General features: G+C 44.4%; 2 protein-coding genes across 5 annotated transcripts in view; one reads left to right on the forward strand and one right to left on the reverse strand.

The window, feature by feature from the left end:
- LOC135551892 (collagen alpha-2(IX) chain-like) overlaps positions 1–2741 on the forward strand; it is a 27434-nt gene extending 24693 nt beyond the window's left edge. The window contains exons 30-32 of the mRNA XM_064983167.1: positions 1–151; positions 264–341; positions 621–2741. The exon at positions 1–151 is cut by the window's left edge and continues 38 nt beyond it. Coding sequence (XP_064839239.1) covers positions 1–151; positions 264–341; positions 621–826 — 435 coding nt within the window. The 3' untranslated portion in view covers positions 827–2741. The remainder of the gene's footprint in view (positions 152–263; positions 342–620) is intronic.
- A 74-nt stretch (positions 2742–2815) lies between these two features.
- The window catches only part of LOC135551890 (collagen alpha-1(XVI) chain-like), a 124157-nt gene continuing 113410 nt past the window's right edge, over positions 2816–13562 (reverse strand). For all 4 annotated transcript variants that reach the window (XM_064983164.1, XM_064983166.1, XM_064983163.1 and 1 more), the window contains 12 exons: positions 9982–10026; positions 9767–9820; positions 9551–9604; positions 9386–9436; positions 9091–9180; positions 8259–8294; positions 8109–8153; positions 6552–6746; positions 6281–6344; positions 5452–5625; positions 5196–5273; positions 2816–5059 (listed from right to left, as the gene is read on the reverse strand). In XM_064983164.1, coding sequence (XP_064839236.1) covers positions 4866–5059; positions 5196–5273; positions 5452–5625; positions 6281–6344; positions 6552–6746; positions 8109–8153; positions 8259–8294; positions 9091–9180; positions 9386–9436; positions 9551–9604; positions 9767–9820; positions 9982–10026 — 1080 coding nt within the window. In that variant the 3' untranslated portion in view covers positions 2816–4865. The remainder of the gene's footprint in view (positions 5060–5195; positions 5274–5451; positions 5626–6280; positions 6345–6551; positions 6747–8108; positions 8154–8258; positions 8295–9090; positions 9181–9385; positions 9437–9550; positions 9605–9766; positions 9821–9981; positions 10027–13562) is intronic.

Consider the following 13562-nt stretch of genomic DNA (forward strand, 5'->3'; position numbering starts at 1 on the left):
GTACTGGGTGGAGCCGGTGTCATGGGTCCCCCTGGTCCTCCTGGACCCCCAGGAGCTCCCGGTGGTCAGGGCCCACACGGCCTCACCGGCGCCCGCGGCATCCCTGGCATGTTTGGAGCCTCCGGCCAGATTGGCAACACCGGCCTGAAAGGTAGAAACTGAAATGGGTGACGTTCCAGATAAAAATGAGACTGATCACTCAAAAAGTAATATAACTTAGAAAAGATCACTGACCCCTCTCCACCCCTCCATCTTTCTCTCAGGAAAGAGAGGAGCAAAGGGAGACCGAGGAAATTCTGGCAAACCACATCCTGGTCAGCCAGGACCCCCTGGAATAACAGGTGAGGCACCACATGCACTCTCATAACACACGCACGCACGCACGCACACACACACACACACACACACACACACACACACACACACACACACACACACACACACACACACACACACACACACACACTTAGAAGTGACCTTCCTCTACACATCTATCCAGTTATTAAGAAGCTGTACCAACTTACCCGAGGAAGTTACAGTGTAAAACTAAAACTCTCTTCAAAGGAATGTAGTAAATTAAAAGGCTATCTCCTTTTCTCTCTCCTCCTCTACCTCCTCAGGTCCTCCTGGTATTGACGGCGTGGCTCGAAACGGTAAGCCTGGCGAGCGAGGCCCCCAGGGCTCGGCAGGACAGGCTGGTCGTCCCGGTAAGGCGGGCCCCACTGGTCTTCCAGGGTTCTGTGAGGCTGCAGCCTGCCTAGCTGCCTCGGCCTACACCTCCCCCAGACTACAGGACTCCGCCAGGGTCAAGGGCCCCGGAGTCTAACCTGAGACCTCTCCATCAAGAGCCCCACAACACCAGGAGGGAGAGAGAGAGAGTGAGACAGACAGAAGAGAGAGAGGAGGGATAGAGGAGAGAGAAAGAGAGAGACCACTCTCCTTCATTGGATATCATTGAGAGCGAGAAGTGGGAGCAATACGATCGTGAATGATGTTGTTCCCTGACCCTTAAACTGATGACCTTCAGTTCTACTGTTTATAGAGACTCTGTTTGCAACACATACCACATCCACCCACTTTAAATCACCATGATGACAGCCACTCACAGCCAATAACACCCCTCTGAATTGATAATCTCTGGTCAGGGATTGGCGGATGTAAATATCAGTCACGTCCAGCTGCCCCACCCCCACCACAGAGGGAGAGAGAATGAGAGAGAGAGACATAGTGACATCTGAATATCATGTCCAGTGACATCATTAATGACGTCATCATCAGCCGTAGCCCCTGGACTGGGAGGAGCAGAGATATACTTTGAGTCCAATGATTGGTGTTTTTGTTTTGTACCGTGGTCACTTTAAATTGGATTGATTTATATCTGTAATATTAATATTTAAATATATGTTTTGAAGGAAATAATGCCAGCATATGCCCACCTTCTCTCCCCACCAAACAAGAAGTGCCGTACAAGTGTACACAAAGGTACCAATAAAATATTAAAATCAAAATCTACACTCCATACTGTACTTTTGGAAGATGTATTGCTAAAACTGTCACCTGTATGCTTGAGTGAAATAGTCAAACCCCTTTTTTGCTCACATGTACAGTGCCACCCCCATCTACTTTCGCCTCATTTAGAAACAAATGATTTCTTTAGATTTGATCTTTTCCTGTAGTTGCCTGGCAACAGCATATCCTGATGGGCACTCCCATCTATCTCCCATAATACAGTGCTGTAAATCTTTGTAAATGTGTGTTGATTTTATGTAGAGAAAAAAAAGAGGATGGGTTAGAATATGAACCGACCAAAACAACGCCTGTGTTAATGAATCTAATCAGCAATAAAGTTTCAAAGTTCAAAGGACTGCTTTTCCAAACAGATCAGTTACACAAATCAATATTTATATGCCACTGTCAAATAACTTCCATGGAGTCAATCAATGTCAACATTCTAACAACAAACAGGACGGATTATTTTCATTAACAGAATCAATTCTATTTGTTGTTCTTCATATTTTTTTCCCCGAGTTGTTCAGGTCAACCAATTCCAAACCAATAAAGAAGAACGTTTTGTAAAAACCGGAATGTTCTTCTCTCTCATGTGGGAACTGTTGGGAGCTCTGAAAAGAAATGATTGTACAAAAATGACATGGCCTTTATTCCATTGGTCTTAGAGATGGGTTAATGGATATAGTCTAGTCTTTCTCTGTCTGTGTGCCACACTCCAGTCCAGTCGTTGCAGGTGATACACCCTTTAAATTGGTTGCCAACTGTTTTCCAAGAAAATACGAAAGTGCTGCCTAACTGCATGTAGTTTACTGCCTCGACCACAGGATAATGACATTCACTATTGTAGGGCTAGGTTTTCTGGGTATAAAGCCTATACCATTTAGAGTGTTCAGTTCAGTTTCTGGCTTTCTTTAGTTGTATTTCTGCTGAATCATCATCAGTTTATCCTGCCCTATCCTTCTGTGTGTAATACAACGTCATGCTTTCAACGCTGCAGAAGTTAAGCTTCTGTGAAGGGCTTACCTGAAAACTATTCCACTTGGACTCATTCACATAGCAGTATGAGTCTAACAGGTGGCCTGGCATTTATACAAAAGCCGCTCTAGCACTCTGCTTACTTGAAAAGCTTCATCATTTCATTGGAGCGCGAGTTAACGCTTTGTACCTAGTGTGTTTTTTATTCAGAGAACAAAGAAAAGGCACTCCAATTAAAGACATTGATGGTAACTATGGTAAAACTGAGTCACATGTTATACTTTGATGTGTAAAGTGTGTTCATCAACAACAACATCCTGACCAGACCACGTCTGCTTAAAACATTTTATTCACTTTTTCTGAAACGTTTTCATAAAAAAAACCCATCTCTTTACAAAAAGTGATGCCAACATAAAACACACAACAGATATACTGAGAGTAGCAGGGGAACAGTGGTGTTGGTTCAACAAGATGCTTTAGAAAGCTAGGAATGAAGAGGGGAGAACTATTGGGGTGGTTGTTCAGTATAACTAGGGTCAGTAGGTTTTCCTGACCAGAAATCACTATGGACAGTGAAAACATCAGGAAAACCTCATGGCCCTTCCAATAACAACTCAGAACATCCATATGAATCTAAACATGGTGACAAATCCCTTACTGACACCCTTACTGATACTCTTACTGACACCCTGGCCTGTAGTGTATAGATGACAAGTAAAACTGCAAACATTCAAAACAACACAACATACAAGGCAGACGACATACAATGCAGGAGACATACAAGACAGGAGACATACAAGTTGTACTCAGTAATGGATACGAGGGGAAGCTGATTGGCACAGTGATGCCAGCGAAGGTTTGGGTGAAGATGCTAAACAGCCTCTCCTATGAAAATTCAGCCTGTTTCTCTTAGTGGTCATAAAGCATCTATTTCCGTAAAGCATGGCCAAATGACGGCAACTTGCCCAAAGTCCCCAGGTTTTCCATAAATCCTGGTTGGAGGATTCCAAATGTTCTGCTTATCCCCTCCCTCTTCCAAACAAGGCTTTCGGGAAACCCTGGGAACTTTTGGAAAGTTACCTGAACTGTGCAACCCTATTTCAGTTACAGTAACCAGTGGTGTGCTGGACGAGAAACACATATCCCTTTACAGTTGCTCTGTTGTCAAAAATAAGCTTGATGATGTAAAAGACTGGTTGATAAATTGCTACATAACTAGATTTTTTTTTTGACAGTTTTGAAAATGATGCCATGTACTTTAAACAAAGCATGAAAATATCTTCCAAAGCAGAATTATACCACCATATTGAGATCCAATTTACTTTCACATAAAAAAGATAATTTCTCTCCAATTTCTTGTATATTTTATGAACAGATTTATAAAAACCGCACTCATAGTGGATTCCTGACAGTTGACCATAGCGAAAACACGGTCAGCCATGTTGACGCCAAATTTAAAATACAAAAAGGCATAAAAAGCTACTACATATAAATAGAAATATGTACAAAACAGGCACTCTTGGGAGGTGTACATTATGTTCTTCTCACGCAAACAGGGAAGAGAAGGTGAGAACTTCTCATAAGGCCATGATTTGAGGACAAAGCGTACAGATCTGTTAAAGCATCAGACATCATTCAAGTGATGAGGGAGTATATTCAAGCATAGAAATCAAACAAAATGTACAAAGAGATAGACCGATTAGAATGGGCATTTGAAATGGGAGTGCCATGTCAATTCTATTCATTTTGTTTCTATGGCTAGACAGAAGCTAGATCGAAGCAGAATATCACAAGGTAGCTGCCTAATACTCCCAATAGACACGTTTTATAATCAGAATGAAGATGAGGATGATAGTGAAGAAGAGGAAGAATTTGCAGGTCGTTTTTCAAAGGCTGGATATGCTCTTGCTGTTATTGTCAAAATAAACATGTCTAACATATAGAAAGAGCTGGCAGCTAAAGTTGGGAAAATATATGAAAGAGAGGAGAGCACAGAGTCCAAATATCTCCTTTATTGAAGCCACTTCAGCCAGTACCAAGGCATCAGTTAGAGGAAGGTCCTACACATATATATTTTCTACACAGGCGGTGAGAAGGACAGCTAACTGGCAAACCCTTTGATGAATTAGGAATGGGTCCTCCACACCAACTATTGGTGCTTCAGTATTCATTTGTTCTCCTGGGATGATTTCTGTTGATCGGACGGTAGCTCTGGTCTTCTGTTTGATCTGTTCTCTCTTCTCCCCTCCTCTCCTTTCTCTAGTGTCTTCTGGTCTTTGAGTTGGTTTCTTCTATCTCTCCTCCTCTCCTTTCTCTAGTGTCTTCTGGTCTTTGGGTTGGTTTCATCTATCTCTCCTCCTCTCCTCTTTAATACTTTCTCTCTAGTAGGGGCCCTTGATGGGAGGGCCCTTAGGGTTCCACTCTATTGGTTGGCTCATACAGTCAGAGGGGTTACACCGGCCCTCCCTGCCCTTCTGACCCGGCTGTCCAGGGGTTCCTGAGACTCCAGGGATCCCCTGCTGACCCACGGGGCCGCTGGGGCCCATCTTACCATAGCCAGGGGGGCCTGGAACACCTGGGGGGAGGGGCAGAGAGAGTAAGAGAATTGATGAAGGGACAGAGGGCATCATTGAAGCACTGGATACAAATGAATCATTATAAAAGAGCAGTTGCAATTTAAAATTATTTCGACAGGCTGAAGTTGGTGTTACCTGGTGCTCCTGGGGGTCCACTGTCACCCATCTCCCCTACACCCTTGTCACCTTTCTCTCCCTTTAGACCTCGTGGACCTGCAGACACGACAGAGGACATTACTTGAGAGAACTAACATTTATGTCAAGTTAATTACGCTAAGTTGACATCACTTGTCATAACTGTTTATGGCCTCCTATGACTTTATCATGACCATGGTATTTAAGCCTTATGACATATTAATGAAAAGCATGAATGAAACGTGTCTAGACTCACCCTGTGGTCCCAAGGGTCCATGGCGGCCCTCTCTACCTATCTGTCCTGGCTGACCTGGGGCTCCTGGACTCCCATCTCTGCCTGGGTTACCATCCTTCCCTGGGGATCCAGGACGACCGGGAGATGACACCTCTTGTGGCTGCTGCATACGAGACATGAAGTAGGCCATCCTCTCTGTAGGGGGAAAGATAGAGTACAATCATAGATGATAAACCTAATCAATAAACAAGTTCCCATTCTCTCCTGCAGCTCAGTTAGGAAAGACAGACAGATCTTTGCCGTGTCTGGGGGATAAATACAAGTTCCCATTCTCTCCTGCAGCTCAGTGAGGAAGGACAGACAGATCTTTGCCGTGTCTGGGGGATAAATACAAGTTCCCATTCTCTCCTGCAGCTCAGTGAGGAAGGACAGACAGATGTTTGCCGTGTCTGGGGGATAAATACAAGTTCCCATTCTCTCCTGCAGCTCAGTTAGGAAGGACAGACAGATGTTTGCCGTGTCTGGGGGATAAATACAAGTTCCCATTCTCTCCTGCAGCTCAGTTAGGAAGGACAGACAGATGTTTGCCGTGTCTGGGGGATAAATACAAGTTCCCATTCTCTCCTGCAGCTCAGTGAGGAAGGACAGACAGATGTTTGCCGTGTCTGGGGGATAAATACAAGTTCCCATTCTCTCCTGCAGCTCAGTGAGGAAGAACAGACAGATGTTTGCCGTGTCTGGGGGATCAATACAAGTTCCCTTTCTCTCCTGCAGCTCAGTGAGGAAGGACAGACAGATCTTTGTCGTGTCTGGGGGATAAATACATGAGAAAAGAAGAGGAGGTACTCACCATCAAAGATCTTGATGACCTGCTGGCGAATGAAGTCCTTGATGTTGTCATAGTTGACCACAGGCTGTGGAGAGAAATAGAAGGATATACAGTATGAAAGAGGAGCTAACTACTGCACACATAATACATGAATCACCTCTTCTTATAGCTAAAAACCTGTGTTGGGTCTTTTGAGTTTTAGTCTGTTGACCAAACATTGTGGAACAAACAAGAACATGACAAGTAATCAATTCATAATCAATGCAATTCATCACAGTATCTAAGGTCTCACATCGTTGCCCGGTATTCCTGGAGGTCCGGGGGACCCTGCAGTGCCTGGTGAGCCTGGTGTGCCCCTCTCTCCCCTGGGTCCCACTTGGCCCATCATTGGGGCATCAGCCTTGGAGGAGTACCCACCTCCGCCAGGGGGTCCCGGGCGACCTCGCTCCCCTGGGGCGCCTCTCTGACCTGGGGTACCTGCTTCACCCTGAGAGAGAGAGAGAGAGACAGAGAGAGAGAGAGAGAGACGGAGAAAGAGAGAGAGAGAGAGAGAGAGAGAGAGAGAGAGAGAGAGAGAGAGAGAGAGAGAGAGAGAGAGAGAGAGACAGAGAGAGACAGAGAAATAGGTAAGAGATGAGAGGTATTCCCTGAGAATCAGTGTTGGACCACTGACAACAGATTTTAATATTGAAGGTTGAAAGATGATTAAACTCCTGCACACTAACACCCATGTTTCTTCAACAATCCAACTGCTAACTGTTTCAACCTATACAGTCCTGTCAGACCCTTGAAGGAGAGACCAGTCAACAAGGGGACAGTGTCTACTTTAGATTGTAACAGTCCTACCCTGCCTTTAGTGTATTCCTCACTTACCTCCTCCCAAATGGCATCCTATTCCCTATATTGTGCACTAAGTTTGACCAGGGCCCATAGGGAATAGGGTGCCATTTGGGAGGCATCCACAGCCTCCCTGGGTCAGTAAATGCACTCTGTAAGTACCCGACACACTACATTGTAAACAGCATCAGACTGACATCTGTGATGGATGTGGAACAAAGCAGGCCTTTATGAAGGGCTAATGTTTACCCGTCACCACTGGACCCTGGACCCCAACGATGACAGAAGAGAGAGAAGGAGAAGAGTGGAGAGCTCCTCTGTAATTTGTACTACTACAGCTAAAAGCCCTGACAATACCTTCCTGTCACAATGACAAATCGCCTCATCTCATGTGGCGCCCGCAGTTAATAGCATTATCCAGGGGACAGAGAATAACTCTATTGGTAACTACTGTATCGAGTGTAGAGGGCTTTGTAGTATGAGCTATTGCCAGGGAAAGTGGGGTATTTGAGGGGAATGTAGAAAATGGAGGATGTTGCCAAAAGGGGTTAGTCAAATGAAGGGGCCCAGGGCTCTGTGGTCAAAAGTAGTGCACTATATAGGGAATAGGATGCAATTTGTGGCATAATACATGTCTGGGTTAAGGAGTCTGCTGAAAAAGCCAAAACCAATGGAGTGTGTGCACAACCACGACCCTGCCAACACTACAGCCCTCAGCCTGTGGACTTCACCATCCATAATCCTGTATGGTAGTGGAGGCCATATCTGAGGTAACCAGTGGTGTAATAGCGTGGCTGCTGGTGGTACTTTGTCTTTTCCGACAAACACACACACACGCGCGCTCACGCACACATGCACACACACACACACACACACACACACACACACACACACACACACACACACACACACACACACACACACACACACACACACACACACACACACACACACACACACACACACACACACACACACAGACAAACATACATTGGAGAGCAGTGAGTCTTACCTTTTGACCACATTGTCCATTGTCTCCTGGCAGACCAGGTGATCCCTGTGAACAGAAGATGATCAGTGAGGGAACAAGGTTGTAAATATAATTCAGCTACATTCATGTTTCTGTCATCATGACAAACACCACATCAGAAGGGTTACTCACGTCTTTACCCGCAGCTCCATCATTGCCTGGTTCTCCCTGAGAGACCGAGGAAGAGGGAGAGAAAACAGTGATTAAGGTTCAACTCGTCCCCATGCTACCAACACGGAACGAGGAAGAAGGAGAGAAAACAGTGATTAAGGTTCAACTCGTCCCCATGCTACCAACACGGAACGAGGAAGAAGGAGAGAAAACAGTGATTAAGGTTCAACTCGTCCCCATGCTACCAACACGGAACGAGGAAGAAGGAGAGAAAACAGTGATCCATGCTACCAACACGGAACGAGGAAGAAGGAGAGAAAACAGTGATTAAGGTTCAACTCGTCCCCATGCTACCAACACGGAACGAGGAAGAAGGAGAGAAAACAGTGATTAAGGTTCAACTCGTCCCCATGCTACCAACACGGAACGAGGAAGAAGGAGAGAAAACAGTGATTAAGGTTCAACTCGTCCCCATGCTACCAACACGGAACGAGGAAGAAGGAGAGAAAACAGTGATTAAGGTTCAACTCGTCCCCATGCTACCAACACGGAACGAGGAAGAAGGAGAGAAAACAGTGATTAAGGTTCAACTCGTCCCCATGCTACCAACACGGAACGAGGAAGAAGGAGAGAAAACAGTGATTAAGGTTCAACTCGTCCCCATGCTACCAACACGGAACGAGGAAGGAGAGAAAACAGTGATCCATGCTACCAACACGGAACGAGGAAGAAGGAGAGAAAACAGTGATTAAGGTTCAACTCGTCCCCATGCTACCAACACGGAACAAGGAAATGCATATCTATCATCTTCTATATGTATCTCGTTGAAACCAATAGGACTGTGTGCACTGACCATCATTCCTGGATGACCAGGGGGTCCAGCGGGGCCAACCATCCCTGGTAGCCCTCTGTCTGCAGCCTGGCCTTTCTCCCCCTTTATACCCTAGAGAGAGAGAGAAGAAAGAGAAAAACAACAGAGAAAGAGTCATGATTAACCTTGCCTGAGACATAACTCTGACATAACACAACACTAACACGGAATTTAATCATGCAGATAATCCAGGGTTGGATGCAGATGACACATGGTTTGATAACCGTTCCTTCTACATTAGAAAATACATATTGATGATGATAGTATTTCTTCTCACCACTCCTGCTGGGCCTGCCGGTCCTGGGGGCCCCGCTGCTCCTGCAGAACCCTACCAAAAAAACATAACCTGGTCGCTACATTTTCACACACACAAACCTTATTAACAGACACACTCTATACAACCCCATAAATCAAGGTGAAAGGTTAAAGGTCATGTACTCACAAGCTGTCCTGGGGGACCGGGTCGACCCTGAGGCCCTGGGGCTCCGGCGTCACCCTGAAAAAGTTCAAGGTTGTTTCAATGAGACTCAACACAGTCATAATTCATTGGCACATCGTGACAACATCATCATTGGTTTTATTTACCACTCATTCATTTCATATGAACATCATTCAAACATCAAACAACATGGTGCATGAAACGCTTGGTTTGACTCACTTCAAGTCCTGGTCTACCAGCTGTCCCCGGTGGGCCTACAGGTCCAGCATCACCCTGAAGAGAGAAATGGAGAGCATGGGGGGAAAGAGGGGTGAGGGAGTACCCAGCATCGTAAAAACGGGCTAATAATCTGTTTGGTGTACTGTACGGTAGAAGACATCAAACAGACACACTGAAGAGAGTAGGGTGTGTGTGTGTGTGTGTGGTTGACTCACCTTCTGTCCAGGGAAGCCAACATGTCCATGCTTCCCCTTGAAACCCTGAGAGCAGATATATCAACAATAAACACAACACACATCAAATCAAATCCAAATCAAATTGGATTAGTTATAAGCGCTGAATACAACAGTTTACGACTTTTAGTTCCTCTAGATAGTCAAGTTTGATCGTCTTCTCGGCGCTCCTTACAGTGAAATGCTTACTTACAAACCCTGACCAACAATGCACTTTAAAAATTACAATTAAAAATAAGAAATAAAAGTAACAAGTAATTAAAGAACAGCAGTAAAAAAAACATCTCACAACACATCACATCTCACACACAGCTTTCAACACAACACACATCACACACACAGCTTTCAACACAACACACATCACACACACAGCTTTCAACACAACACACATCACACACACAGCTTTCAACACAACACACATCACACACACAGCTTTCAACACAACACACATCACACACACAGCTTTCAACACAACACACATCACATCTCACAGACAGCTTTCAACACAACACACATCACACACACAGCTTTCAACACAACACACATCACACACACAGCTTTCAACACAACACACATCACATCTCACAGACAGCTTTCAACGCAACACATCACACACACAGCTTTCAACACAACACACATCACATCTCACACACAGCTTTCAACACAACACACATCACACACACAGCTTTCAACACAACACACATCACATCTCACAGACAGCTTTCAACACAACACACATCACATCTCACACACAGCTTTCAACACAACACACATCACACACACAGCTTTCAACACAACACACATCACATCTCACAGACAGCTTTCAACGCAACACATCACACACACAGCTTTCAACACAACACACATCACATCTCACACACAGCTTTCAACACAACACACATCACATCTCACACACAGCTTTCAACACAACACACATCACACACACAGCTTTCAACACAGCACACATCACATCTCACACACAGCTTTCAACACAACACACATCACATCTCACAGACAGCTTTCAACACAACACACATCACATCTCACACACAGCTTTCAACACAACACACATCACATCTCACACACAGCTTTCAACACAACACACATCACACACACAGCTTTCAACACAACACACATCACATCTCACACACAGCTTTCAACACAACACACATCACATCTCACACACAGCTTTCAACACAACACACATCACACACACAGCTTTCAACACAACACACATCACATCTCACACACAGCTTTCAACACAACACACATCACATCTCACAGACAGCTTTCAACACAACACACATCACATCTCACACACAGCTTTCAACACAACACACATCACATCTCACACACAGCTTTCAACACACATCACATCTCACAGACAGCTTTCAACACAACACACATCACACACACAGCTTTCAACACAACACACATCACACACACAGCTTTCAACACAACACACATCACATCTCACACACAGCTTTCACCACAACACACATCACATCTCACACAAGATTTCAACACAATGCACATCACATCTCACATACTGCTTTCAACACAACACACAACACACATCACATCTCACAAACATCACATCTCACACACAGCTTTCAACACAACACACATCATCACATCTCACACACAGCTTTCAACACAACACACATCATCACATCTCACACACAGCTTTCAACACAACACACATCACATCTCACACACAGCTTTCAACACAACACACATCACATCTCACACACAGATTTCAACACAACACACATCACATCTCACACAGCTTTCAAAACGCATCACTTTGAAATCTCACATTGATTTGAGCACCTGCACACAGAAACACTGAGTCATCACAGAATGTAGAATGATTGACTTCTCTTCCTCATGCGTTCTTCATTGTTTTGAACTGAGCCAGTTAAGATAAGCTTATTTTTAACTGTGCTTAAGTAATGAGGTCTATCTAGTATACCAAACAGAGACCATTGTGGAAAACAGAGCAGAAAACAATAACATGGGCAGCTGATTGGCACATATAGTAACACCAGGGACATACATACGTATACTGGAATGTTTGGTGAGATCTTGGGTGAGATCAGTGGGTGACGTTTGATGGATTTCTACATTTACATTTGAGTCGTTTCGCTGACGCTCTTATCCAGAGCGACTTACAGTAGTGAGTACATATATTTTAATATCAAAGATGATCAGATACAAGGAACCTGCTTTGTATAGGCACACTGTGAAAGTGGTGTGATGTCACAGCAGTGATGTCTGTCTAATGACATGAGACACGGTCCTGCTTTGTCAGAAGGGGTAGAGGTCACTGAGGACATACAGTTGAAGTCAGAAGTTTACATTCACTTAGGTTGGAGTCATTAAAAACTTGTTTTTCAACTATTTCACAAATGTCTTGTTAACAAACTATAGTTTTGGCAAGTCGGTTAGGACATCTGTGTGCATGACACAAGTCATTTTTCCAACAATTGTTTACAGACAGATAATTCTATTTATAATTCCCTGTATCACAATTCCAGTGGGTCAGAAGTTTAAATACACTAAGTTGACTGTGCCTTTAAACAGCTTGGAAAATTCCAGAAAATGATGTCATGGCTTTAGAAGCTTCTGATAGGCTAATTGACATAATTTGAGTCAATTGGAGGTGTACCTATGGATGTATTTCAAGGCATACCTTCGAAGTCAGTGCCTCTTTGCTTGACATTATGGGGAAATCAAAATAAATCTGTCAAGACATCATAAAAAATATTGTAGACCTCCACAAGTTTGGTTAATTCTGGGGAGCAATTTCCAAACACCTGAAGGTACCACATTCATCTATACAAACAATAGTATGCAAGTATAAACACCATGGGACCACGCAGCTGTCATACCGCTCAGGAATGAGACGCGTTCTGTCTCCCAGAACAGCAGCAAAGGACCCTGTGAAGATGCTGAAGGAAACGGGTACAAAGGTATCTATATCCACAGTAAAACAAGTCCTGTATCGACATAACCTGAAAGTTCGCTCAGCAAGGAAGAAGCCACTGCTCCAAAACCGCCATAACAAGCCCTACTACGGTTTGCAACTGCACATGGGGACAAAGATCGTACTTTTTGGAGAAATGTCCTCTGGTCTAATGAAACAAAAATAGAACTGTTTGGCCATAATGGTCAACGTTATGTTTGGAGGAAAAACGGGGAGGCCTGCAAGCCGAAGAACACCATCCCAACAGTGAAGCACGGGGGTGGCAGCATCATGTTGTGGGGGTGCTTTGCTGCAGGAGGGACTGGTGCACTTCACAAAATAGATGGCATCATGAGATATGACAATTATGTGGATATATTGAAGCAACATCTCAAGACATCAGTCAGGAAGTTAAAGCTTGGTTGCAAATGGGTCTTCCAAATGACCAATGACCCCAAGTATACTTCCAAAGTTGTAGCAAAATGGCTTAAGGACAACAAAGTCAAGGTATTGGAGTAGCCATCACAAAGCACTGACCTCAATCCTATAGAACATTTGTGGGCAGAACTGAAAAAGCGTGTGCGAGCAAGGAGGC

This window comes from Oncorhynchus masou, chromosome 13 (assembly GCF_036934945.1).
Source record: "Oncorhynchus masou masou isolate Uvic2021 chromosome 13, UVic_Omas_1.1, whole genome shotgun sequence".
Taxonomy (NCBI): Eukaryota; Metazoa; Chordata; class Actinopteri; order Salmoniformes; family Salmonidae; genus Oncorhynchus; species Oncorhynchus masou.